The sequence below is a fragment of the Cygnus olor genome, chromosome 3 (genome assembly GCF_009769625.2).
Source record: "Cygnus olor isolate bCygOlo1 chromosome 3, bCygOlo1.pri.v2, whole genome shotgun sequence".
NCBI lineage: Eukaryota > Metazoa > Chordata > Aves > Anseriformes > Anatidae > Cygnus > Cygnus olor.
The window spans coordinates 85175805-85203602 of record NC_049171.1 but is presented as its reverse complement, the minus strand read 5'-3'; the positions used below and the strand labels follow the sequence as shown (position 1 = coordinate 85203602).

General features: G+C 41.1%; 1 protein-coding gene across 2 annotated transcripts; it reads left to right on the top strand.

Moving 5' to 3' along the window:
• Positions 1 to 404: 404 nt before the first annotated feature.
• Positions 405 to 27798, top strand: MEMO1 (mediator of cell motility 1). 2 transcript variants are annotated; one of them, XM_040551941.1, is made up of 9 exons: positions 405 to 587; positions 12382 to 12463; positions 14433 to 14501; positions 16426 to 16538; positions 17879 to 17990; positions 18913 to 19055; positions 20225 to 20301; positions 25703 to 25807; positions 27109 to 27798. In XM_040551941.1, the coding sequence occupies exons 1-9, from the start codon at positions 527 to 529 to the stop codon at positions 27238 to 27240; spliced, it is 894 nt and encodes a 297-aa protein (XP_040407875.1). In that variant the 5' UTR covers positions 405 to 526; the 3' UTR covers positions 27241 to 27798. The 2 variants fall into 2 exon arrangements, with proteins under 2 accessions (XP_040407875.1, XP_040407876.1); XM_040551942.1 differs by lacking the exons at positions 405 to 587; positions 12382 to 12463; positions 18913 to 19055.

Sequence of the window (27798 nt, the reverse complement as noted above, 5' to 3'; positions counted from 1 at the left end):
CCCCCGCGCGGTGCCGCCGCTCCATCCCGGTCCCGTCACGGCGCTGGGCGGGCGCTCCGGGGGCCGGCGGCCAATGGCGGCGAGCCTTTTGCTTTGGTGCCCAATGGGGGCGCGGCGCCCGCGCGGCCCCTAGCGCACGGCAGCCGAGCGGGGCCAAACCCAGCGGCGGCCGCGGCCTCCCTCGCTGCGCGTCCCCCACCCGCCAGGCGCGGAGTTGGCGGCGGCGGCGGCGGCCCCGGGCTTTGTCCCCGCGCCCCCCCCGGGCCCCCGCGGGCCCAGCGCCTCCGGCCCGCGCCGCCTCCCCCCCCCCCCCCTCCTCCTCCTCCTCCTCCTCCTCCTCCTCCTCCTCCTCCCCCCCCCCCCTCCCCTCCTCCTCCCGCCGCCGCCCCCGGGCGCCTCCTCCGCCCGCCGGGCCCGGGCCGCGCCGGGGGAGGACGGGGAGCAGCGCCGCCGCCGCCGCCGCCGCCGCGGCCGGGCCCGTCCCCCTGCGCCTCCCCCGAGCACCATAGGCGGCTCCGGCAGCAAGATGTCCAACCGGGTGCTCTGCCGGGAGGCCAGCCACGCCGGCAGCTGGTACACAGCCTCAGGTACCGCCGTGAGTCAGCGCGGCGGCACCGGGCCGGGGGGAGGCTCCGGGGGGAGCCGGGGTGATGGGCGGCCTGAGGGAGGGGGGGGGTGGTCGGTTGCGTGCTTTTTTTTTTTTTTTTTCTCTTCCAGGGAGCGAGGAGGTGTAAAGGCGGCTGTGCGCGACGGGCTCCGAAGGGTTAGGGAGGAGATGCTGGCAGCGAAAGAGCGGAAGGTGGTGCTTTAGAGGGGGGAGCCCCGCGCGCTCCCTGAAGAAAATGGAAACCGGGGATAATGGCTTCGTGGCGTGCGTGTTTGGGAGTAAACCTGGCTGCTTTTGGGGGCAGAACCCTCCTCTGTAGGATGCACGTTCATATTCCCACAGCTGTCGTGAAACCGGTGTGCGAGGGGCAGTGTTTCCCTGGCCTGTGGAGTAGGGACCGATACAAAACACTTTGGTGAGCAAGAGGCTGTCATAAAGAACGCTTTGAGCTCGGAGAATGGAGAGAGCTATGGTTAAAAAGATGTGTACTTTCAGGATCCTAAACTGACACCTAGATGTGAAAAGTCATGCGCTTGGCTGCAGCAGTTGCAGTTTTCTGTTTCCTCCCCAAATTAATGAATGGGGTATGAAGCAAAACAAACAAAAAATGGAAAGGGAAGTAAAGGAATACCCAGGGGAAGGTACTGCAGGAAGATGCAGACAGCGAGATAAGTAGCTGGGCTTCCAATGGTGGCTATGCAGGCTTGAGACAACAATGGAGGGGGACTGTTTTCCTTCTGAGCTTAATATTCGAAACAGAGCTGTTGTGCTCATTACACAGCTGGTCTCAAATCTGCATCCAGGGGCTTGTGATTACGGTTTTTCCAGTTGTCTAGAAAGGTAGGCAATATTCTTTACAGCGAGTGAACAAAACCATGTCAAAGGTACGTTTAAGCGTGTGCAAGGACATCAAAATGTTAAGGCTTTGTGGTAGAACTTTCAAGCTCCTTAGTGCTATTTGTATTTTCATTTATTAATATGGCAGAAAATTGCCTTGCAGAGTGGAACGGCTAAATGGCCTTACATACATTTTTGTAGTTTGTTTGGTACTGGACTTCGTACCAAGATACGGCAAATAAAACAAGATCTTTAGTTTCTTCATAATTCGTTTACAAAGCATAGGTACTGTGCTTTTTTTCTTTTTTTTTTTTTTTTCCTCCCCTATACTAATTCAGTGCATAGCTCTGTGAGACTGCCCCATGGTAACTCTGTGTGACCTGTTTGGCCAGTACGACCTGTCTGTGATGGGACAGCCAGAAGCATGTTGCTCTGTTGCTTTCGGGCTGTCTTCTGGTTATTGCTCGTCGAGGTGTGGGGTGGCTGCCCAGGCACCTCCAATGCAGGAAAACAGGAAAAAAACTGTATTAAACTGAATCATGTTGTAACTAGTTATGGTGACTGTACTTGTAAAAGGTAAATGGTAACTGCTGGAGTGCGTGTGGTTGGGGTGGGTGGTTAATGCTGCATAGGCTGGAGCTTTGGGAGGTGTTATTTTCCTGTGTAGGGTTTTCCTTAAATGAGAAAACAGCTTTATGATGTCTCTTCCTGTAGAGCTATCACGTGCCATTTACACGGGGTATGTGAGAGCAGGAGTCCTCCCCGTTCAGCGAGGTAGGGACTGCCCGTTCTTTGCTGCTGGTGGACTCGTTTTTGAGTGACGTTTAGGGAGGGTCCATAAAAACTGAAGAGGGAACAAATGAGGACCAAGAGGGTATGTGTTCACCATAGACATACTGTAGCATCCTGTATTTTAGACCAACATGGGCTTGTTTCTTCAACTTTGCTGTCTGAGGAAAGTCTGAATTTTACCATGTGGTTTCAACCTACGTAGCTTCAAGGATGCAGCTGAGGCAGGGATTCGAGTTGGAGCTGTAATAGTTCTTGGGTGCGTTCCTGTGATTCTCCAGGGACTATCTTGTCAAGTCTTCCTACCTACTCTCTTTGTGCTTATCATCTAGGCCCAGAAGTGATTTATGGGTTTTATATATAAACCCGTTAGCATTTAAGCTTCCCGTTTCCAGAAAACTGTTCTATTTCTATAGAGCTGAGCTTGCTTACACAGGACAAGCAGATGCTCTGGAAACCCTCATCCTACTACATAGTTAAGATGACTGTATTAGCATTCTCTGCTTGTCCAAAAGGGCAATGAGAAACATGACTCCTGAAGCACGTGTTCAAAATCATTACATCTGAAAGCATGTTGAAGAGGCTGTGTGAGGATGACCTCAGTTAAATGGCAGCTCATCCAGAGGTGCCTGGTACCCGAGGGTGAAACTTCAACAAAACGTCCAGGGTGATGCTTGGAGTCCTGGGGTGGTTTTTTGTTGTTGTTTGTTTTTACTGCAAAAGTAGAGCACCATTGCCATGCTTATAAAAACAAAAGAAACAAAAACCCAACCAACTGTATCTGTAAGATCTGACTGGAAGTCCACTCTGGGAAAGAAGGACTTCAGTCAGCTGAGGAGGGGACCCTGGAAGCTGAGGGAGAGGAGGATGAAGGATAGATTGAAAATGAAAAACAGCTTTCGTGGCCAAAGGGTATCGTTGAACTGGGTTACCTGGCTCCAGGGGATGTGCTTCAGGAGTGGGAGCAGTATCAGAGGGGAAGCCACAACCGAGTAAGAGGGAGCCACTACTTTTCTTGGAGGCTGTACGCCATGTCTGTAGAAGGGTTTACAAGAAATACTGTTCCTTGTCTTTAGAGACTGATCGTTTTTGTGGGGCAGCAATTGCTTTGGCTGAAAGGAGGCTCTCGTTCCCCTTTCTATTTTCGCCAGCTATGGGATAGGCACTGCTGAGCTGTTCTGCATTGGAAAACATAAACATGCACTGTGCTCTAGTGAGAATACATCACCTAATTATATGATGCTAATAAACTTCTCAGAGCCAGTGAGACTGGCTGCGTAATTATGCACACCCAGGCACATCTACATGTTAGCGTGTCATGACTTACTGGAAGTAAACAACTTTGTTACACGAGGGAAAGTGACGGCCCAGGTAGAAGACATTACTGACTTCCATTTGTTGATGAAGTTGCGGCGGGCTTTGTAGTGATGGTATCACTTAGCTTCCCGTGTGTTCTTCATCCATAACACCTTGTAAAGGAAAACTTGCTTTGTAAGTTTCTGCAGTTGAGGATGTTGGTAGTCTTGGTTGAATTTTTCAGACCTTCTCTTGTAGAAAGAACTCTTGGTGTGGGGAAGTTCGTGTTCATTCCCCATCAGTCTGTGTAACATGTTAATGGGCTTCAGATGTGGACCTGCGGAGGTCAGCTTGGTCAGACAATTAGACGCGTTGTTCCTCCTCCTCCTTAGCAGCAGCAGTGAAAATGGGAAGCTCTACAGGTAAGCTTCCAAACTGAAATAGTGTTATGACTGTTGCTGATAGTAGGCTACTGGTCTAAATAACCTATTTTCTCACTTGCAGGCTTTGAGCCATTTGTCTGCTTTTAAAAAAAGGTTTCAAATGGTATGTGGCGGGCCACTGCTTCTCTGGCATGGCAACCTGGTGTATGGGAGCTGCTAAAAACACTCTCGAAAATGAGAGAGGCATACCCTGGAAATGATCAACCTGTTGCACTGATCTCACGTAGATTATTTCTTAAAATATCGTTGCTCTGTGGTGAAAAATATTACACTGATTTATTTTTGGAAGAGAATCCTGTTGGGTTAATTCAACCACCTATCATCCAGACCTCTTGAGAAATTGATTTTGACCAGCAGGGGGAAGGAGAAGATTAAGGACAACATGAAACAAAAATGGTATAATTTTCCATGGCTTCAAATTCAGGACAGATGCATTCCTAGATACAAAAGGAGCAGCTAAAGTATAACAGGCATGGCATGCCGTCCTGAATACGGGCTATTTGCAGGACAGGGTGTGAATGCTCTCTCACGATTTACTCCTTCCTGCGAGTAGGCGCTGTAAGCATTGAGCCAGTTCTGTGTGGAAGCGGTCCACGCATTGAGGAAATAAGAATAAATATTAGCGTGTGTGTATCCACCTAGCTTTTCTCCTTACTCTGTGCACAGCATGCCATTGCAAGTGAGATATCGCACGTTACGGCATTTAATGTGCTCTGTTCTCTGGCAGCTGGCTTGCCTTGCCTGCCTCCTGGAGGCGCTGATCAAGTGCTATAGCGCTCCTTAGTAGTGTTGGGTAAGTCCTGTCTCAGCCTTTCCCCCGTCAGTGGCATGCTGATACAGGCAAACACCGAGGATTTTAGCAAGCAATTCCAAATCACACGAGCAAAATCCGACTGAGTGCGTGAATAACAGTACTACACGAGCTGAAATTGGCCCTGTAAAGCGAGTTTGTCATTGCGTTAGGTATGCTTTATTTCTCTGGTCTCCATGACTAAACCTTAGTGGTCAGAAGTGTGCTTTCTGGTAGCCTGGGCCAAGTCCTTTGACCTCAGAGGAACTCAATTTCCATATGCTTATCGATGCAAACGTCAGTTGTCATAGTAATTGCTGTGCTGGCTTGAAAGGCCGTTGCATTTACTGTTTTCCAGAGTATTTGGTGTGATGAGCCAAGCAGATGTTCTGTCTCCACACAGAAGTTTGAAGAGGTTAAACCTCATGGTAGTCATTGCTGCTGCCCTGGCGGATGAGCCCCAAAGGAGACAGAATACGCAATATACAATAGGTATACAATACCTTCTGCTCCGGTACAGCCACTATCTTCTCACCAGGCATGCTGCCCACAATTTCAGGGTGCACGCTGCTGCTGGGATGTCTTTTGCTGACCCTCAGAGTTGTGGCATCGTACCTCAGCTCAGCGCAGAGACGCTCCTTTGTAGCGTGTTGGATCTGAGTCTCCGCAGTCGTACAAGTGGCTGGAAGTAAAGAATGTGAGCAGCCTTGTGGGTTGGACTATGAACACAGATGTAGGAAGGGCGTTGAGGAAGATGGATGCTATTTCATACAAGTTTTTTGGAAGTCCTTACCTCTGGTGTGCCAGGAGCCCTGGCATATTCCCACAAATTGGAATAACTCATCAAGGCTCATTCATAAACGTAATGTAGAAGTAATTCATCGCCATGGTGTTTGTGAATGGTCTTGAATGAGTGGATCCAGGAAAATAAATACAAAATGTACATGAGGGTCACTGAAATAAGAGGGAGTAGCGACCTGTTGTGAGAATTAGTGAAAGGAGTTTTGTGCAGGAGCAAGGTCATTAATTCATTGATCACAAAATCGTAATGTTGTGATATTAACTGGAGCATTTCAAATACAGCCAAGCACAAGTGTTCTTACCTTGCAGTCTGTGAACAACTAACTGCACTGTCTTGCAAATGTATAAATTATTTGCTTTGCAAGGTTAAATACTAAGCATAATGTTCTTCTTCATTTGGCCTTCTGTTTTTTTTAGAAATCATGTTGAAAGTGCGTCGTTGCTTTATCTTTTACAAATTGATCAAGGAACACAACATTAATATGCAGACTGTATTATTCAACATTGTATACTGCAAAAGTATACCAAAATAAATTAAAATACAATTTCCGGGCTATTGTTTCTGGATGAGTCACTTAAATACACTTGGAACCAAGACACTCCAAGTAAAGAATGTGGATTCAATTTTTACAGTGCAACTGAAATTGAAAAAGAGCTTTACATTTGGTGTGCTCCCAGTGGTGTTAAATTAGGCCTGCAAGTATCACCTGGTGAATACTTTCACACATTCAGATTACATTTAGCACCTAAGCGTTTTCTCATCAGAGCCCAAATCACTTTGATGGAGCTATAAAGCAGAAGGGCATTTGTTTGGATCTCCGAATGGCCTAACTGGGAAGGTAGGAAGGTATTTCATGAAGCTATGGAGGTACGTGTTGGCCAGTGCTCATAACGGATGGAGGTAGCGTTTGACTATTTATTTCCCAATAACTTTCAGCAAAGGAAATTGAAGAGCTAGTGGAATACAGGAAAACTGGGACAGGCTGGTGGGAACTGCCACCAAAGCAGATTTCAATGTTTTGTTACAGCTTCAGCTTTATTTTCCCTTGTTCAAGCATTACCTGCTGTTTTATGTTCTTCTTGCAATGTTTATAATAGGAGTTTCTGTAGCCTGAGTGTAATCTTCATTTGTATCTTAATGTTTTCTTTTTCAGTTCTGTAGTTTGCATAAGTAAACTTCTGCTTTGCTTTTAGGCTGATAGCGCTGTTTCATCAGCATTCAGTATTGGAAGAGTCTATATGGTAGCAGCAGAGAATGTGCTCGTCAACATGAATCGTTGAAAATCATTTTCTGTTCCTGACAAATCCTAGTCATTGTACGTACAAAGCTTGCGCTCTCTTTATTCAAGGATTTGGCCTTCGTTGCAGTTTAGAAACTGCAACAGTTTATAAAAAAAAGTTTTTTTTCAAGTGGGGCCTGTGTTCCGTAAAACCACCATTGTATTTTCTTCAGTTTTAACTACGATGATAAACTTGTTAGCTTTCTGTTATGTTTCAGATTGGAGTTTGCCTGCCAAGTCAATTAAATGTTATTTATTCCCATTCAAAGTTGAGGAGACCAGAGTTCCCGTAGTTCCAGTGATGAAAGTGATGTGTGCTAGCCCTGCAAGGTTTTGCTATTACTTACCTTGATTTTTCTAACACCTTACAATATCAAAGACTTAACAAGTATATCTGCTGTGATATTTATTAAAAGTACACTTAAGCCGTAAACTTTCTCATCTATGGGTAAAGGTGATGCAAAGATGTAAGGAGTAAAGTGCAGAAAAAACTGTTGGTTCCTGTAGAGTAGCAGATAATTAGATGAGGATCAGCTGAAAGTGTATAAGCTGGGGACAGGGTCTGCATTTTGGTTATTCGCCATTTTCTGAAAATAAAGCACAGAACATAAAAAAAAAAAAAGCATTACTGTCGTTGTGCTCCACCACTGCTTGCCTTGCTGCAAGTGCTGTGTACATGCAACTGAGAGAGATTTGAGCAGGTTTCCCAGGTTGCTGCTCAGAATTTTGGTTGAGCTTTATGCTCGTCCAACAAAAGCAGCATTCACTGAGAATGATGGTTCAGAGCAAGCACCACATCTGGCCTGTCAAGCTGGACAGGTAGGTTTTGCATTGCTCTGGCCACAACAGCCACCATTACCAAGCTTCCAGTGTACTGCATTGACACGTGACATATGAGTGCTTCGGTCTCATCCAACAAGGTGAGCTTGGCTGTGGGGAAGATGTTCTAGTTTGGCTTAACCCACAAAGCGTGTACTGTGACAGCTGTAAATTGAGGTGATGAACCGAAGCGTGTGACTGCCAGGTGTCTTTGATTCATTGGATAACACTGGCATGTATTTAACATGGAAGGATTCCTTCTTGCTTACTGTAGTGGACAATGTTGATTGTAAAAACAATGTCTTTTTGGCAGGAAATTTGAACAAAATCTGTCTGTTACTGTCTCCATAAATTTCTCTGGTGGAGACTTGGTCTGTACTTGCAATAATTCTTGATTTGGCATAACTTCTGCCAGTTTCCTAAACAAAACAGGATGCGAAATATCCACAGATAATCTCAGCATTCTTTAGTTTACAAGTCTGTATTTATACCTAATGTCATAGGATTGAAATCAGGTCATAATATTATGTTTCAGTGAAGCTTGTACGATAGATGAAGCAACAAAATACATCAATGGAAGGTCTTCTATTACAGTATTAATGCTAAAGCTACAGTATAAATGTCAATGCCTAAAAGTTGACTGTACGTGGAAGTAGTATCCACTAGGGCTTTCTATCCTACTAACCTTTTAAAAAAAAAAAAAAAGTGTTGCTCAGTCTGCTGGTTTCCTCAAGCTGGGCTTTCCACCTACTGCTAAAGAGGCAGGGACCTCTCCTGTGTTCCACTGCTGCGATAGGTTAGGTAGGCAGCACTCTTCCTTCTCCCTGCTTGTCAGCTTAGGAGCTAACTACTTCACTTGTCTCGGGGACTATTTGCAAAGGCTTTATTCTAGTTCAACTGAAACCTGCATGTGAATAAAACTTAGTGCTCTTCATGAGGAAGCTATTCATCTCCTTTAATATAATTCCATATGGCAGAGCATACCTACTGTGATAATGTGGGTTTGTTTATATTGTATATATTTAATTCAAATATTTTGACTTTTGCCTTAAGCACTGTCATGTTTGATAAGTTAGAAGTAAAAACTCTCCAAACACTTCAGGTTGATGCTACCAGTTGCTTTTTGTCCCTAGGTAATTTGGTAATGAGAAAATGCCAGTGTTAGGATATCCCCCTTGAAGTATTTGTAAGAACAGGAAGCTGCAGGTAGGCTGTGGTCCTGTCTGTTAATGTGAGGTCTGTTGGGGTGCTGGGGGTTGTTGGGTTGGGTTTAGCTAAAAGGTCAGATGGATATCTTGTACTCTCTGTTCTGCCTCTGTGTTAGTCCTTTGGAGAAAGAGATTTGATTACTTATTTCTACTAACTAAAAAATGAACTAACAACACTGGACGAAAAAAGCATATCTGCTCATATGGAAACTTGCATTAAGGATCTAAAAAGGCACCGTAAAGTTGCAGTGAAGGGGAAGAAATCTGAAAGCAGATTTGTTACCTGGTCTTTAAGTAAATCCTGACAGAAGTTTCATCCCTTGGGTTATACAGATTTGTTAGCTATTTTATTGCCTCTAGAAAAAAAATGTTAGTTTGTCAGTCTGTCTGTACTCACAGACTAAGCAAGCCCGGGCATCATACTCTCCTACGTGTTCTTACTACGCTGTAACATCACAAGCTTTGGCCTGCTTTGAACACACATAAGGAATTTTAGAAAATTACCAGAAGTTCTGCACGTGGTCTTTAAACTGTTCACAGTGTTACCTGATTTGTCTTAAAGATAAATCGCCTTAACTGCCTTCTTAATCAAAAATAGCTGCTCGAGAAGGAGCAGAGGAAGCCACATACACTGCCTGGCTCAGGGAGAGTCCCGGGTCCGTCTGGTGCTGTCCCAAAGGTTCTGGCATTTCTGCTCTTGGGCTGCCACTGGACCTTTTTCAGGGAGAAGGGGGAAGATGGGGCAGTTTAAGTTTCTGGTTAACGGATGTTTGGAAAAGTTGTCTCCTAAAGAGCTTTTTTCAGAAAGTACTTGTATGTATTTTGGGAGAATTAGAAATTTTTTTTTGCGAAGTCATTAGTGTCTTCCCTGTTAAACGTATAACAATAGTGATGACTCTGTAATAGAGTACTGCATTGTTAGTCCCCTAGTAGCTTGGAAAGAAGATGGAAATAGATTGATCTATTTTTCATTAGTTTCCCCAACAGCTTCCATTTTCTAAGTTGTCACTATCCTTATCTCCATTGCATGTCTCTGCTGCTTGTAATTTCCCCAAGCAACAGGAGCAGTAGAACAAAATTGATGTGTTGTTTGTTGTTTTTTTTTACATTTTCACTGTTTCACAAAGTTACTGTATTACAGCAGTGACAGTGGCTAATCCATGCTGGTTTTTTTGCCATGTGTATTGGGTTTATAGGGTAAAGTTTTGGTAGCAGAGGGCTGTAGGTGTGGCTTCTGTGAGAAGAGTCCAGCAGGTGCCCCCTGTTAGATAGGGGCCAGCTCCAAAAGGGACCCACCGCTGGCCAGAGCCGAGTCAATAAATGATGTTCGCACCTCTGTGAGAGCAGATTTAGGAAAGGGGGGGAAAAAACCTGCTGCACAACAGCAGCAGGGAGAGTGAGGATGAAAACCAGCCCTGCAGACCCCATGGTCAGTGCAGCAGGAGGGCAGGAGGTGCTCCAGGCAGGCAGCAGCGGTTCCCCTGCGGCCTGTGGAGAGGCCCCTGGTGGAGCAGGCTGTCCCCCTGCAGCCCATGGGTCCCACATGGAGCAGATCTCCACGCTGCAGCCTGTGGAGAGGAGCCCACGCAGGAGCAGGGGGTCTGGGGGGAGTTGCCGGCCATGGGGGACCTGTGCTGGAGCAGTTTGCTCCTGGGGGATGGACCCCGTGGTACGGAGCCGTGTGGGAGCAGCTCTTGAAGAGCTGCTGCCTGTGGGCAGCCCCCGCAGGCTCAGTTTGGGAAGGACGGCATCCCGTGGGAGGGACCCCGCCTGGAGCAGGGGCAGGGAGTGACCATGAAGGAGCGGCAGAGATGAAGCATCAGGGACTGACCACAGCCCCCATTTCCCTCCACCGCTCAGGGGGAGGATACAGAAGAGGGTGAATGAGGGAAAAGTGTTTTTAGGTAGAGTTTCTCACTGCTCTAGCTTGTTAGTAATAGGTAATAAACTACATTAATTTCCCTATGCTGAGTCAGTGTTGCCCATGATGATAACTGTTGAGTGATCTCCCTGTCCTTATCTCAATCCTTGAGTCCTTTTCATTGTATTTTCTCCCTGTTTCCCTTTGAGGAGGGGGAGTGAGAGAGCAGTTGTGGTGGAGCTTGGCTGCCCAGCTGGTAAAACCACTACAGCATGTTAAAGCTGTAGGCAGCATCTGAGGCATTTGAAGCAATTGTTGGTACAGGGGAACAGCGTTGCACCTTCTACATGTAAGTGTTCACCTTCTGCCTGTAAGCAAGTGTATTCTTTGCAACCACAAAGGAAGGCCCCGCCCTTCCCCATGAAATGGTTGAATTTAAATTTGCTAGACAAAAAAAAAAAGGTGGCTTTGATTTCTTTCTCCCCTTCATCTCTCAGCTTTCCAGAGGAAGCTTCTCAGTTTCGTCACTGAGGAGTGACTGGCTGACTTCTGCAGAAGCTGCCATCTTTGCTAAGTTCTGTGGAGCCATAGGCAGCTATTTAGACAGCTGTCAACTGGAGATCTGGTCAGTTTGGAATACGGCTGTGAAATAGTTTCAGGAATTTAATTTGATTTTTTTTTTCCTGGCAGTTGGTGGCCTTACACCTGCATAAGGAAGATGTATGTGGTGCACGGTGGAAGAAAAGCAGCTTACTGTGTCATGAATTACACACAAACTCTGCTGACATACAGTTCTGCCAAAAGCACAGAGTGAACTGAAAGAAGTGTCTTTTTTTTTCATCTTTGCTCATAATAACCTATAACAATAGCAGGTTAATGATTTTTACTTGGAGATTTTTGTATTCTTCATATTAAAGAAAGTTGTGCTGTACCTACCAGACTTGCTTCTTCAGAAGTAGTTTATGTCAAAAAGTTTTCTTTGTAATGAAAGATACTAAGAATGTGCCTTTTGATGTTGTATTTCTAGAAGGCCTTTTTATTCTCCATTCAGTTAGCTAACAAGTGACACTTGCCATTTGTTGAGGTACAGGATTTAGGAAACAAAATGTTGAATACTGCGTTGACTGATTACCCAAGCTAATGTTTCCAGGAATATATGTACTTGTAGTATATGTTGAGTGATCAGAAGTGGTTATGGAATTAGTATTAGCATGGTATTTTCTCACTTTAGCTGTCTTCTGTGTATTTACAGTTTTCCAGGTTACAGTATGTAAAGTATGACATCTTTCCATATTGGCCTCTCTTGGCAAACGTTGTCTTGACTTTTTACTTCTGAATTTTGGGAATGTTAGCCTCCCTTTTGAGATCGGTAGGCACCCTTTCTAATGACGTTCATCTCTCCAGAGAGTAAGAAACAATGAGGGTTTGTTATGGATGGGTAATAAATGATCTTCAAAGCCTAGCAGGTTGAAGCTTTTCTAGTGTGAACTTAAACATTATGTGTGTGTTGGTTTTTACCCTTTTCTTTTTGTTTTTAAGGTTGAAATATGGAGTTAGAAGTTGAGGATGACTTTAAATCTGTTGGACTGTATTTGTTAATTTTGGAAGTTTTTTTTTTTATGGCTTCAGTATTTCCTTGCCTCTTCATAGGACCCCAGCTGAATGCACAACTAGAAGGCTGGCTTTCTCAAGTACAGTCCACAAAGAGACCTGCTAGAGCCATTATTGCACCGTAAGTTTGAAGTTTATTTTTGGTGTATATGTATGGGTTGTTAAACAGTTGCATATTCAGAGTGATTTTTGAGAATGGGTGAAGACTTGCCTGTAACTGAAAGGAATGTTGTGTGGTTTCTAAATATTTTGAATCTGCAGTGGAAGTGGCATACATCTGTGCACGTTTTGGTATATGATTAATTTCCTCTTACAGGTGCTTAGAAGACATACTGTTTCCCTAGTGGCCCACTAAGACAGGTGGAATGGCAGCCTAAGATGACAACTCTTTCAATGCACTTGTAGTACAGAACTGTTATGTATGTTAAAAAAATAAACAAAAAAAAAACAACAAAAAGAAGACAACTTTGCAAAGCTTATCAGCTGTAGTGAAACATTATTCAGCAATCCAAAATGGTTTGCTTTTGTGTTTCGGTGTTTTAAGTTTTTGTTTATTTTTGGTCCACAGGAGAAACAGGGGCGATCTAAATTATTTAGATAGAATTAAATTTAATGACAATAGTTGAGACGTATAAGAAAAGTATGTTTGTTATTCCAGTTTATTATGAGTAGGAAGGAAATGCTAGAAAAAGTACCTTAATTAACTTCTTGTTTTTCCTGTCGTAACACAGTGTTAACATAATGGCAGAAGTATTCCATAATACTATCAAATTGGTGGAAGGAATTGTCCCAGGTCTGCCTTAGTCTTTGTCGCAGAAATATCTGTAAAGAGGTCTTTCAGCTGTGGGTTAGGTAACTTGGGTTCTTTTTCCAGAACTGCTGGATATCTTTCTATGGTCTTGCCACAGTGCTTCATTCACCTATGCCTTTCTTGTGAAGTGGGATGGAGCTAGTAATGTTTTGTGAAAGACTTAAAAAGCTTGCAGCAGAGGGTGCCTTTCAGAAGGCTCTGTTGGCATTGTCAAATAATTTGCCTTGCTGATTAACTAGATCTCAGTTGCTGTTTTTGTACCTAGTGTGTACAATACTACTGTTTTGAAGTAAAATCCAGGAGTAGTTTTGAGGATGACTTGCTCCAGGTATCATCTGTGTATGTACGTGCACGCATACATACAAATACAAAATCCTCCAGTGATGCCAATGGGGAGTGTGCATCTTCAAACATCTGACATGTCCCAGGACTTGTGGCACACATCATTTTCAGTGTCATTCTCTAAAAACATTGTCTGGAAAGCTCAAGTTGGGCTGTTGCAAGGTGCTGCTGAGCAATCATGAGCTGTTTTCTACTACCTGGCCTGGGACCTCAGACAGTGGATGTTCTCTGGAATTAATGCTTTTAGCAGCTCAGCCGGATTTTTTTTTTCCTGGTTTTAACAGTCTTAAAATGGATCTTAAGTTTTGGATGTTGTCTTTGAAACAAGTAGTCAGAATAATTACAGGTGTTTCTGGAACAGAGTAGTAACATGAGGCAAAGTCTCTAGGTGAGAATGATAGGAAATGATAAGAGCATGTGTCTTGTTCTCTGCAGTAAAAACTGCAGTGCTGCATTCGACTCCTTCCTATGTGCCCATTTATTCTGTTGCTGAGGTGCTCTTCGTTGACAGAACATTTCTATACTCCGTTTACTTGTTTTAACACGTAGTGTGTTTTTGCCAGACCCGTCTACTGTCCTTATTCAGTCACCAGAGCGTGGTTAGGAGAGCTTTCTCCAACAGCTTGCTGTTACCATGTCTTATGGCTGCGCTCTTAGGATTGCTATGAGCTTCTGGTAGTATGTGATTGTGTAGTCTGCCCACTAGTATCCTTTACAATTAAGGAAAGGTACTTCGATCAGGAAGCTGACATACTAATCACTGCCCGTTATTTAACGAATATATCCCATGTACAGGACTGCAGCAGTGCTTTCCAGCTCTTCCATGAATTGCTTTTTCAATCATTCTTGTTTGGGAATAAAGACGTTAACATTTAATAATAGTTTAAACATTATATATGTTGTACAAAATGTTAACACATTAAATATTGATTTGTAGCCATGCAGGATATACCTATTGTGGATCTTGTGCAGCCCATGCTTACAAACAAGTGGATCCTAATATTACGTGAGTATTGCAGTTTTTCTTTAGAAAGCTTAAGATGATTCTTAATGCAGTTCTTTTTGTTTTTTTTTTACACCTTGAAGTACTAAATTCTTTTTTTACTCTTTTTAGTCTTTTATATATCTATTACTCTTTCACCTTGTAAATGCTCAGTTTGATTAGATCTTACAAAAGAAGAATATTTTGCAGTATTTTTGAAGAAGAAAATGTAAAGCGATATTTTCAAAAATTCTTGAGAATTGTTGGCAACTACTTTGGAAGGGAGGGGTTAAAGGTCTTCTTTTACAAAATAATAACACACAATTTACTTTGATGCTCCATTGCTTTTATAAAAGCCTGAGCCTTTTTTATTTAACTGGTTGCAGGGTGTCTTTGTTTCTATTTTGTGGTTTGTTTGTATGTTTTTTGTGGGAGGTTTGTTTGTTTTTAAGTATAAAAATATTTGATCAAAATTCTGCATTGGTTTTTCAGTGCAGGATTATGGGCTGAATGCTACCAGGATTCTCTTCTGCTGTGGAGAAAAAGTGACCATTGTGTGTATATAATATTTGAAGTCGGTGAAAGTTACTTGTAATAATTTTAAATGGACTTCTGTTACTAATAGCACCACAGTTTAAAAATAAAACCCCCAAATTAAAACAAAACAAAAACCCACTGTAGCCTGTGCCTGCCTCTGAAAATACCAAGTCATTTATTCTAGAAAGAAATAAAATTCTTACATATTTGGACTGCAACATTTTTTAAAAATGTCTCCAGTATTTACTTGGAGTATGTATTTGGCAGTGTTATCATAAAAACTGGCTGTGTTTATCAGTTGTTTATGAGATAACATGTAATACTCCCCAAAGACAGTGTTTTGTATACATTCTAAGCTATTGTAAACAAAGTGAAGATAACTTACAGTGTGACAGAGAACTGGTTTCTCTAAAACTTTCAGACTGAGTTGCATTCCCCAGGTTCAGTGACACAGTGAGTTGACTGAACTTTCTGGATCGCTTGCTGGTTTATTGCTTTGAATGTTTAGAATTTGGCAGAGTATAATTAATCTTTCAGCCAAAGTTTTGAACACTTGGATTTTTTGTTTGTATGAGCACTGTCAACAGCTTTAGTATTTTAATATCGATTGCTATAACATTCCACATGCAAGGGGAAAAAAATCTCTGAATGTATCCCATCGCCTTAGTTGAGTACAGAAACAACATCTTAGGATCTTGATTTGGAAGAAGTTGCATTTCCTATAGATTTTCTAAAGTCTTGTGGCAGGAGAACTCTAACATCTGATCAAGAGCTGTGAACTGATGACTTGATGAAATGATATGATGATGATGGGTGAAAGCTTCCAGTATCAGCTAATGCTATGAAAGTGTGGGTCCAAATCCCTGTTGTTAAGGCAACAGCTGGGTAAATACAGCCTTTGGGAATAGCCTTACTTCAAGTTTTACCAAATTCTAATTTAAGCCAATCAAATAAATAAGTGAAAGGCTCTATAAAGATGATAAATCTATAATCCTCATTTTGGGGGTACATGCCTGTAGTTGTTGACAGTGATGTATAACTAGAGGTTGAGATGGTCCATGGCAAGAAACCAAAAATCTATTGTAAGGGGCTACAATTCAGCCTTAAAATGAGTCTACTTAATGGCTAGTGGATTAGTGCCCTCTGATACGTAACCTGTTTAAGAGGTTTAAGGCTACGTGAAGCATTATTGAACTGATCTCAAATCATTTCTCAGATACTGAGCAAGGCTGGGTCATTGATTGATCCGTGGTTTCATGCACAATAGAGAAAATCTCTACCGTTAACCACCAGGTAATTGCCGAAACTATCACTTTGTACGTCAGGGTTTTTCTTAAATTTCTTGCTCTAAACCAGGTCTCCGTGCAATTGCTGTTGTCTAAATTCTGGGCTTTTTTGTTAATTGTTGTAGCCGAAAAATTTTCATTCTTGGGCCTTCCCATCACGTGCCCCTTTCCCGATGTGCACTTTCCAGTGTGGACATTTATAGAACACCTCTGTATGATCTCCGAATTGACCAAAAGAGTAAGTGCCTAATAAAGCTTACGTGTTGTAGACTGCTGAGGCTTTAGTACTAACTGTGGCAGTGCAGTGCTGAGGACCCTCGCATTGTTGGGCACGTCGTTGCTTTTATGTGGCATACAAATGTAAAACTTTTTACTCCAATGAAAGCTAACTTCTGGAAGATCCTGGTGGTTGCAGGCATTGCTATATTAAAATCTGAATGTGTCTTTTGCTCCTGCATGTAAAGAACTATCAGTCTCTGCTTATCTTTCCCGTTACGAGTGTGCGCCTGTTGGCAAATGATCTTTAAAAGGGATCTCAAAATTAAAAAGTGTTACATTTGAGTAATAGCCCCCTACACACCTGCTCAACCATTCTGCACAATATTGTCTGCAAAGAAGATAGCACTTGAGTTGGCTTGAGTTTATTTCTAATAATGGAACAACAAGGTAGCTGTATTTGGATGCACTATTGCACGTGACTTTTTGTAAAAAGTAGTGGAGTACTTAGAGAACTAAAACCGTTAGTCCATGAAACACCAGTCTTTCAGACTAAGCTTAAAACTGCAATGAAGATGATCTTGATGTTTTAATATTCATGTATTTCAAGGCATACTTAAATAATACACTAGCTTTTTCAGAAGAGCTAATTAGCCAAATTTGTGTTGCTATTTCATTATGGCTGTGATGAATCAAGCTAGTTTAGGCTTTCTGCACAGTGCCTGCAGAAATTACCTTAGGTAACAAATGTTTCAGTTTTTGTAGAACTTCTTCATGGAATGGAGAACAAAGCAGAGCCCTACATCAAACTGTTCATCAAGTAGACTGTTCTCCAATGCAGAGATCACTCTGTTTGCATTTCACCAAGTGCACTTAAGAGAAGAAAAGATAACCTATAGGTGCGAATTACTTAGTCAATTTTTGCTGTCTCTAGACCTCATAGTTCAGTTAATGGTAAATTTGATTAAATAGCAATATGTCCAGTAATGACTCAGCTGGTCAACTCTTCTTGAAACACTATGACGTAGTTTGGGAAAATAAGAATTCAATGATTAGACTGATGCATGTGTATCATCAAATGTTTTATTTTGTTGTTTAGATTTTGTATCATAACTGAAAATCTTCCTGCATACTAACAAGGCCACTGATTTAACACACTTATTTGTGAATTGAGTAAGCTATGTTTGTGTCTCTGATTTTAACATAGTTTTAATCTGAAACTGATTTAAAAAAAAAAAGTGCTTTATCTTGACAACTCTTGGAGGCAGGTAATTTGATTTAATGGACTTGGTTTTGATAATGATGCGCTGTATTTTGCTTTTTATGTCTGGGGGTAAAAATAACTATTTTGATCCATTTCAGTTTATGGAGAATTGTGGAAGACTGGAATGTTTGAGCGTATGTCTCTACAGACAGATGAAGATGAACACAGTATTGAAATGCATTTGCCTTATACTGCTAAAGCCATGGAAAGGTACTAGGGCTAATTACTACTTGTCCAAGAATGAGCATTAGGTGCGTTAAAATGCAGTTGAAACATTGAAGGTACAGTAGGAAGAAATAATACCCTTCATAGGGATTTTCTTACTGCAGTCCCTCATTCCCCAGTAAAAAATTTGGGGAGGAAGGCTCAGAGGTGAACATTTGTTGCAGTAATAGAAACTGTGAGTGGAACAAACTCCTGAATAATGAAATTGGAACACCCATTACTAAAGAGTTTATAAGTTTATATTGACTTATTAGAGTTAGTATTAGACATTCTTACAGGACTCTTTCCGAATAGCTGATTTTTTTCCTTTTTGCAAGGCATTTCTGAAAAATTCAAATACTAATGGGTGTTTCCTGTGCAAGTTTAAATTTGTTTGGAACATTGATATCAGGGGTCTGTCTACAACTGCTATTTCAGATGAGTACTTTGGAAAAAAAAAAAAAAAAACGATTATTAAAAGTAATGGTTTTTGTCAATCTTTTTTTTTCCTGTCTTATTTTACTTTTCTTCTATGGCATTTTAAATTTCCACTGGAGTATCAATATATATATCTGGCTGCCATCTTGAGCATTTTCATAGCTCCTGGAAAAGTACCCTACATCTGTGCAGCACTTACAGAGAGAGAATTTCATGCTTTATTAATTGGTTTCACTGCATCTTTTCTTTTTTTGTTGACCTGGTGTTTTCACCTTGCAGCAAAAATAGATGCTGTTTTGGGGAGGGAGTTGTTTTGTGAAATTGAAGAAGTTTTAGGCTTTAAAACAACTTCGTAGTATGATCTTATCAAATTAACTCTATTTTTAGTTCAGTAGTGACCTTTTAAATCATTCTGCCATTTGTTAGCAAACCCTAAAAAAAACCTTCAGATGCCAGTTAAATTACAACCTTTTTTTCTTTTGCTTGTAAGCCATAAGGATGAGTTTACTATTATTCCTGTATTGGTCGGAGCACTGAGTGAGACAAAAGAGCAGGAATTTGGAAAACTCTTCAGTAAATACCTAGCTGATCCTAGTAACCTCTTTGTGGTTTCTTCTGACTTTTGCCATTGGGGTAAGTTTCACATCTCTTCATTATAGTAGTACGATGAATATTTTGTAGTTATTTTTAAAGAATGTCTTTTGTATAAAGTATTTTAATTTCTTGTAAATGTATCTTTGAAACTTAAGCACCTTTGTAAAGCTAAAAAAAAAAAAAGGATATCTTTAAATTTGGAACAATAGATAAAAAATAATGTAACATCTTTTCAGTATAGTGGAGGAAAGAAGTGGTGAAGGTGTATGGTTTATAAGCATCTCTTCACTGTTGCAATAAAATGTCTGAAGTTTCTTGCCTTTTTTTTTTTTTTTACCCTTAAGCATCTCAATGGAATTTGCAAAGCTAAATAGGTAAAAAGTCACTGGACATGGCAACATCCCCCTTTGCTGGAAATAAGTTTTGTATGTTTTATTGCTGGGTAAGATAGCAAATGGAGTATTTATGCCAGTTCACCAGAGTTATCCCAGTTCATCTTGGTGGCAGAACTTCCAGAAGCCTTGACTTCTGTCCTTCTGCTTTAATGCTTTGTTTTCCTTTTAAGTGTGACAATAACTGGAAAAGGAACTTCTTCAGAGACATATGTTTGATATTACACAACAGACCTTCTTCTCTTTTTTTCATGGTCATCTTTGGTCACCTTATGTAATTAAGTTCATATTTTACTCATCTTTGAACTGTGGAATAGCTGGAGCTATATAAGAATGACCTGCGCTCTGTTGTGGCTAATGAACCATCCAGAACTGTTAATTGAATTATCATGAACTTTTTCCTTTAACCTTTATTTACAGTGGGTATTGTTGTGCAAACACAAGTAGCTTGACTCCAGGGTTGACTTCTATCTAAAGAGGGATAGTAAAAAAAAAAAATACTGCTTTACTTGTTAATTTATAGAATTGGAGTCCAAGGCATTAACAGGTAATTAATAAGTGGTACTGCAGTGTCAGTTCTACATAGTAGGTTTTTCTTTTCAAGTACAGCTGCCCTTCCCATGTAGTTTTTTTACTTCACTTCTGGGCTGCTACTTTGGTCATTGCCCTAGAATTTCCTCAGTGGAACTAAGACGTGTGAAATAAATGAGGATTACTACTTACAGATGTTATAGTTTCAATTACTTTGTAAGTACTAGGGAGTGTTTTAGCTACAATTTTTCCCTTTTTTATTTTATACATGATTTTTGTTTCAAGGTCAGAGGTTCCGTTACAGTTACTATGATGAATCCCAAGGAGAAATTTATAGATCCATTGAGCACCTAGATAAAATGGTAAGTTTTCAGATTTGGTGGAACTAACTAACAAATTTCTCCTGTACTTTACATTACTTTGAACACTTTAGAAATTTCTCTAACAAAGTATTGCAGATTAGAGATTTTTATCAAATGTGTACCTTTCCTTTGCTTACCAGAAAAAGAACTTAGCTGTTGTTTTTAGCCAATATCTTCTGTTTTACTGAGTGTGCACAGTCTATTGTGGGTATAATCTAGTAAACATCACTTGAGAATAAATGCATGTTCACCTACTTAAAATCCCCTAGTGTAACTAAATTCCTGTCCATGCACCTTCTTATGTTTATGGGAAGCAATGAAAATTATTAATTGAGTATTGTGGTAGTTCAGACTTGATAGCTATGATACCTGCATATTGAAAGAGCATCGTCGTCATGTCAATGGTTTCAGCATCGTTCATTTTGAAGAGGAAGGGCTGTAGTGGGTTGTGCTAGTTAGGAAAATGGAAGTCCCTGTTTCCTTGGGTGTAGTCTTACCCCCTTCTACTCTGTAGTAGGTGGTGGGGAAAAGTACTAGACTCTACTTTGTTCAAGGTTTGGCAAAGGACTGGAGGGAATGCTAAGTACACAAAAGAGCATGATGCCAATTTTGTTGCATTTTCTTTGCAATCAATCACAGGAGCCAAGGATTTTTTTTTTTTAAATGAAAAAACAATAGTTAATTTTCAAAACTATATTTAAGCTACAGAAGAGAAGCAATTCTCCTGGAAACAAATGGCTTTAAAATTCAACTAAAAAATATCAGATAATTTCTGCAACTTTTGTAAATCTCTTGGAAGAGACAGCTGTTGTTATTTAGGGCATGTTTGTTTGTTATCTCCTCCTCTTCATGCCCTCCCCCTCCCCTTCCCCCACTTGTCTTGAAGGAATAAAATAATAAATCTGTTGGAGAAATCTCTGGAATTTTTTGCTTTCTGTATCCATATTAACATCCTTGGTTTTCACCACTCATTGCTGGAATGGAAACAGAATAATTTGCCTTTGTTCTACTTAGGGCATTTTTAATAATTCCCATTCTCAGTTGAGAGGTTTCTCTTTGTTATGAAGACGAGTGTTTTTGCAGAGCCCCAGAATGTGCAGCTCTGCTTGTTTTGTAGGAGAGCAGATTAAGGTGCATTAGCAAACATTGGTTTCCCCTTGCTAATTTCTGCACTGAAAGCTTGTAGGAGGACTGGACTTTGGCATTTAATTACTCTTGGTGAATACATTGCTTTGTGTTAATTCTTACCGTTTGTAGTTACTCAGCCAACAGGAAATGACACTTTTTGTAACACTGCTGAAAATGATGCCTACTGTACGTGGTTTACTAACTCTAAAAGTACTTTTTTTTTCAGTCTTGAGTTTAATTTGAAAACTAAATGTGCTGCATGGCAATATACTTTTTTTTCCTGTTGGCTAATATCATGTATATGTGAATATATGATTCCACATCCGGACTTCGTGCAGAGCGGGCTAGGCTTGTGGTGGGTTTTGGAAATTTCTTTCTAGCAGTATTATGTGATCATTGGGACATCAGGCACAATGCCACAAAGATCTCCCTGTAATGTTCTGCCAGCATTTTAGAGGAGTTCGTTCAATGTTATGTGCCTTGCTCAGCTACCTCCTGTTTCCTTAGATGAATGTTAAATTTTTGTAATGTGATATGGCATGCTAAAGAGGCTCGTATTGTTATAACCACCAGGCTTCTCCAAAGAGAAAGTAATGTAAATCCTGTTATGAGGGGACAACAGTCTCTTAGTTAGATCAGGCCGTAAGTGCATTTGTGTGGTTTTCCTAGCTTGTGCATAAGCAGCACTAAAGCAACACGAAACATTCTGGGCACTGAAGATTTAGTAATCTGTTACCACTGTAAGAAATTTCATTTGCTGTAATTTTATTTAGAGCCCTTAGACTCAAGCATAAAATATACGGAGTAGTAAATATTGCTGGGGAAACATCAGTTTCTCCATGGCAACTCTTACTGCGACCACGCTGTTGCCCTGGAGGTGCCTCAGTGCACCCTGCAGTGTGACCGCTGCCAGGGGTACACGTCCCCCTGATTAATAGGGGGACCTTGGGGAAGAATCCTCAAATGAAGAGCTGCAATGAGGCAGCTGATGCACAATACTCTTTGTAAATCACAGCCTGATACCTGCCAACTTCTTAAAGAAGAGCTGGGGAGTATTCCCTAATAGATCGCTGAGGAGTAATTATTCGTTGATTATGGCTAGCCAGAAAATGCAGACTGAGCACTTCAATCTGCTCTGCCAGATTGCTTGTTTTATATCTAGTTGTGAAACCTTATACCTCGCGCGAGTCAGTGGGAGGTTTTTCTTTCCCTGAATACTGAAAGGGGAAGGGACACGGGGGAGGATAAGGCAAAGAGCTGTGCAGAAGCAGTGCGCAGCCTGGCTGGCTTTTGAGGTGGCTCCAACGAAATGCTGAACTCTGGAGGTTTCTGTGGTGTCACTCCAGTGCGTTAGCGCCTTCCACGGTGCTCCAGCCCAGGAGGAAATTTTAGCTTGGGCATCACACAAGACCATGACTTTCTGACTGGGTGCCAAGCCTTCCATTCTTTACTGTGTCCAGCCAGTGATCTTCCTTTCGCTTGTTTATCTCCTGGTCCGAGTGATTCATATGTGCAAGGAGAGTTGGACTGACTAGTGCTGAACCCAAGTCTGTTCCCAGTTCCAGAAGTGTGCTACTAGTATTTTGGCTTTTCTTTTGAAGTGTGAAGAAGCACCTGAGGTAACTGGTTGCAAACTTAAACTTCTACAATCCTTTGACTGGTTTATAGCCTGCGGGGGCTGTCTTTTGAGTTTTTGTCAACTGGTAGATACTTGGTCCTGTAGGGATCATTTTGTAGACTGTAAAGGCTTTTAATTATATGACATGCAGTGTGCTAGGATATTGCAGATTCCATTTACAGTGTCTGGTTAACTGAGATATGCTATTGCTATGGGGTGCCGTAATAACCATATGATAAGCTACAGGACTGTGTGATAGTTTGCATCTTTATCATGTGATTTTTTTTGTCATGCATTTTAATACAGCTGGACGTGATTCAGAACAGTTACGTTGAATGCTGGTAATTTCTGACTAGCTTCATACTTCTTTCCGGAATAAACAAAACACAACCTGACAGAAGTATTTCCTTTGTTCTCAAAATCATTTTAGACTGAGAAACAACCTTGGGAATCTTTGCTGCTCTGCCACAATTTTAAAATTGGAAATATATGGTAATTCCTTACAGCTGAATACTGACAGGATAATACCAATTTCCTATGGCTTTTCTCAAATCTGTGGTCTATGGAGTTCGGATGATATTTGCTGGGATGAACTGTGTAGCTCTAAATGTTTTGCAGTGCTGATTTGTGCATTGAAATAAGCTTACAAGGCATTCTGATAAATCCATGTCCATTCACTTGAGGCAAATGCTCAAATGCATATGCACAGTGTGTTCTGGTGACATACGGCTATAATATAAGCTCCTCAATTGAGCAACCATTCTTTTTTTTTTTAAAAGTCACAGGAGTGTTTACTAATGGATAAAATATGTTCTTACGAGCTGTTCAGTATCTGACGAAGTGCCTTATGCATGTTTGCTCTCACTTGAGAATGCAGATAAGATTTTGGTTCTGCTTCCTCTAGCTGTGTATTGACATGTGCTGTTTACAAGTAAAAGTATGGTTCAAAAACATGCTTCTTAAATGTCTTAGAAAGGCAATAATGTCTGTGTAATCACTGCTAGTCAGAGAATAGCTACCTGTATTTTTTGGCACTCGTTCAGGTTCTGTAGGTCTGGAGTGAGTAACAGCTGTAATTACCAGTCAGGGGTCCAAACACCCGCTCCGCGACCCTGGAAGAACTGAACTCTTGCCAGCAATTGGTCAGCATAGCTTGGTTTATTTTTTCCGTAAAATCGATCTCTCTATGAAATCATCGATGTCTGTTTTTAGTTAAAACTACACAAAGGTGGTGGTTATGGTTGGTGTTATCTAATCCTCCCAGACTCTCTCGGGAATCTCTAGCTCCTCCATGCTAAGCTGTGATCCAGTCTGAATAATTGGTGTATCTGCCAGATCAGCCGACACCCTTGCAGAGTATTCGAGAGGTTTCAGTCCTGAGGTGGAGACTTCAGACAGACTGACTGCTTCCTGTATCATGATTTCTCCTTTTATCACCTACGCTTTCCTAAAAGCAGGGGAAGGGGTTGGGACAATCAGAGAAAGAAGCCTATGGAGAAATTCCCTCTGATCTTGCTTTCTAATATTAGACTTCCTATTGTTCCCATGCAAAGTATGTTTTTTTTCCAGTCTCAGAGGAAAACCTCTGTTCCTTCAACTACATGCAAGAGGCACAGCTATGTGTCGTACTGAATTAGTAAGTGTCTGGGGCTCATTTACCCGGTGAAGGGAATTAATCATCTTCAGAGGAAGGAAAAACAGCAGAGAATGGAGGCTAGTAAAGCTAAAATAGCAAAGCCATGATGAAACCCAGACAATAATTAAGTTAGACCTGCTTTAAACTACTTTAATAGTATTTGATTTGCTAGGTGGGGATAGAGCAAGGATAGTCTGTATCTGCAGTTGCAGGTTTCTTTTTGCCTTTTGAGAATGCAAATGTTTGTATGCGTGGAAAGCTTTATTTTGCATACAAGTGTTGGCTTTGACAGTATAACTAACTCTGTGTGGGATCATGGGTCTCACTAAGATGGAAAAAAAAGCATGTCTAGATGTGATGGCCTCATGTAATGTGGAGGCATCGTCTCCTGGCTCGTAGGGTTCTGTTGTGCACCGTTGTGTTTAGAGATGTTCCTCATCTGCTTTTTATGCTCCGAGCAGATGACTGGCCTGTGCACAGATCAACTGCCTTGAATGCTTGATGTGTCTAGGGTACGTTGCACTTGCTATGTGCTTGAATTGCACGTGTATATTGATGATTTGTCTAGGGTGTTTGGATATCCGTAAGTCTGAGGCAAGTGCTCTGTCATGAATGCTGTTAACAGGGAGAAGAGATGGAGGAAAGCTTCTTTCTACTTTGCTCTTTTAGTAAACTTGTTATTGCAGTACAAAATCCTACGAAAGCAGGGCATCCTTGGAGGTGGGGGTCATCTAGTCTGCGGGAGCAGCTTTTTCAACATGAGCTTCGTTGATATCTACAAGGATAGCTTCACAGATCTTTGGATCATTGACAGCTTTGGAAGAGCTCCTGCACTTTTTGCTTGTTAGGAGGTGGCAACAAGAAGACCACAAGCTAGACTCTCACATGCTGAGATTCCCTTGATACCCTTGTTAGAACATAGAGGGTTTTACTTCTCAAGTACTCTGTCGTAAGTAGGTGATGCATAAACACCTGCTTAGGAATGTGTGAAGTAATCATGGCTATCAATTCTCTTCCAGGGTATGAACATTATAGAGCAACTAGATCCTGTATCTTTTAGCAATTACTTGAAGAAATACCATAATACAATATGTGGAAGACATCCTATTGGTGTATTATTAAATGTAAGTAATTTTTGGGCCGTTACAAAGCACAACCTCTAGCAAAATGTTTGCATTTGTTTTAAATATAATATTGCTGGAGTATTCCTTAGCCCTGAAGTGGCAAGTATTGAATTAATTTATTTTTCCCAAGTGTTCTCAGTTTGGTTTCTAATTTCCTTGTCTTGCACGTAGACAAATGTTCTTACAAGGGCAAAGGTTTTCAGTTGCCTGAGGGAGATGAGGTACCGTGTTTGTTTTGAATTTCAGTGAAATAGTCAATTCACTTTCTCTTGGCACTTAAAACAAAATCCATCTCCATGAAGAAGTACATACTTCTATGAATCAATACTTAGAAACATACTTCATGTATATATTTTTTCAGTATTGCTATTAGCTAGCCATCGTGAATGCCTTGTGATGTGTGACAGCATTTTTGAGTTTCTGCAAATATGATGAGAAATTGCCTCTAAGTATGAGTGCAGTGCACTGTTAACCCATAAATTTATGGCAATTAGAGTTCAGATTAACTGGTACTTTCTAGCTACCGTATTCTGCTTTGGTGACGCAGTGCAGGCATAAACCTGGCTTAACTTAGTTATTTAAATTGGGTCACAGTTGCTTTACTGATGGAGTGCTGCAGATTTATCATATTGCTTGAGTGAATCTCCACTATATTTTTAATGTAATTTAAGTCTAAAACATGAGGCATGTTAACCTTTTTATGGGGGAAAACTTAGTTCAGTGGAAATCTGTGAAGAACAGCAAGATGAATCTTTTGAAGTGAGGCCTATAAAAGTTTATATGAGCAATATCAATATTGGGGATGCATGTAGCAAAATTCAGTACTATGGCTTAACTCTACATAAATATCCAATTCTTAACCTCAAATAATGATTAGTTTTGCAATTAATCTCAGCTAAACTGTTCACTTCTTTCAGTTTTCACACTTAATATACTTGATACATTCTTTTTCCTTAATGGAAAAAAATGCTGTCTAAGAAGTGTTAATAGTGGTATTTTGTTCTGGTTATATCTGTTTCTATGTGCATTCCCCATAGATCCTCTGGAAAGCATGCTTTTAGTTCTGTTTTGAACAATTGTTTAGTATTGCTTAATATAGCTGCATAGATATACCTAATGTGGTATGGGGAGCATCTGTGGATGAAACAGCACAGAAATGGTTTAGCTCCGCAAGTTACTCAGAGGTTCTTGTTTTCTTAAGGGAGTGTGCAAGAACTCCCAGGGGGCCAGTGGGAGGACTGAGATCTAGAAAATGTCATGAATTATTTCACTGATCCTTTTTTTTTTTTAACTCTCCTCAGGCTATCAACGAGCTCCAGAAGAATGGAATGAATATGAGCTTTTCATTTTTGAATTATGCTCAGTCAAGCCAGTGTCGAAACTGGCAAGACAGCTCAGTGAGTTATGCAGCTGGAGCACTTATGGTCCACTGAACCTCTGAATGCTCAGGGATGGCACCTGCACACACTCTGTATACGGGGTCCCAGCCTAGCCCTTACAAAGATACAGTCCCTGGTCTTTGGGTATACTGAAACCTCAAACTAATAGAACTTTCTTCTTTTCTAGTAGGTGTAGTCCTTCCTTAGTTTCAACTCATTTAAAAATGCTTTCTTGTTTAGGACAATGGAAGGAAGGCTGGTATCAAAACATTGTGGGTTGTTTGTTTTTTCTTTTTTTTTAGAAAAGGTAATGGCTATGAAGGTATGGTGGCAGACAGTCCTTACAAATGCAACATGTAAAGCATTTACCATATCCTAAATTTGCACTCTTTGCAGACCTGTGCACATGTACTCAGCTTTCAGAATAGTTTTGCAAGTTGTAAATGGAAAAAGGGGTGGAAGCTTTTTAATAAAAGAAAAAAGGAAAACAATGCATTTATAAATGATCCTGTATTAGAATATAATAAAACTCCAGTATAGTCAGTTACTACCCGTGATGTACAACAGATATCTTCTATTTTAGTTGCTAATAAAGGGCTACACAAACCAAAA

Coding starts and splice junctions, on each gene's coding strand:
- MEMO1 (XM_040551941.1), top strand. CDS start 527: ATGTCCAACCGGGTGCTCTGCCGGGAGGCCAGCCACGCCGGCAGCTGG. Junction 14,502..16,425: donor CAAGTGGATCCTAATATTAC/GTGAGTATTGCA, acceptor TAATTGTTGTAG/CCGAAAAATTTTCATTCTTG. Junction 17,991..18,912: donor ACTGCTAAAGCCATGGAAAG/GTACTAGGGCTA, acceptor TTTGCTTGTAAG/CCATAAGGATGAGTTTACTA.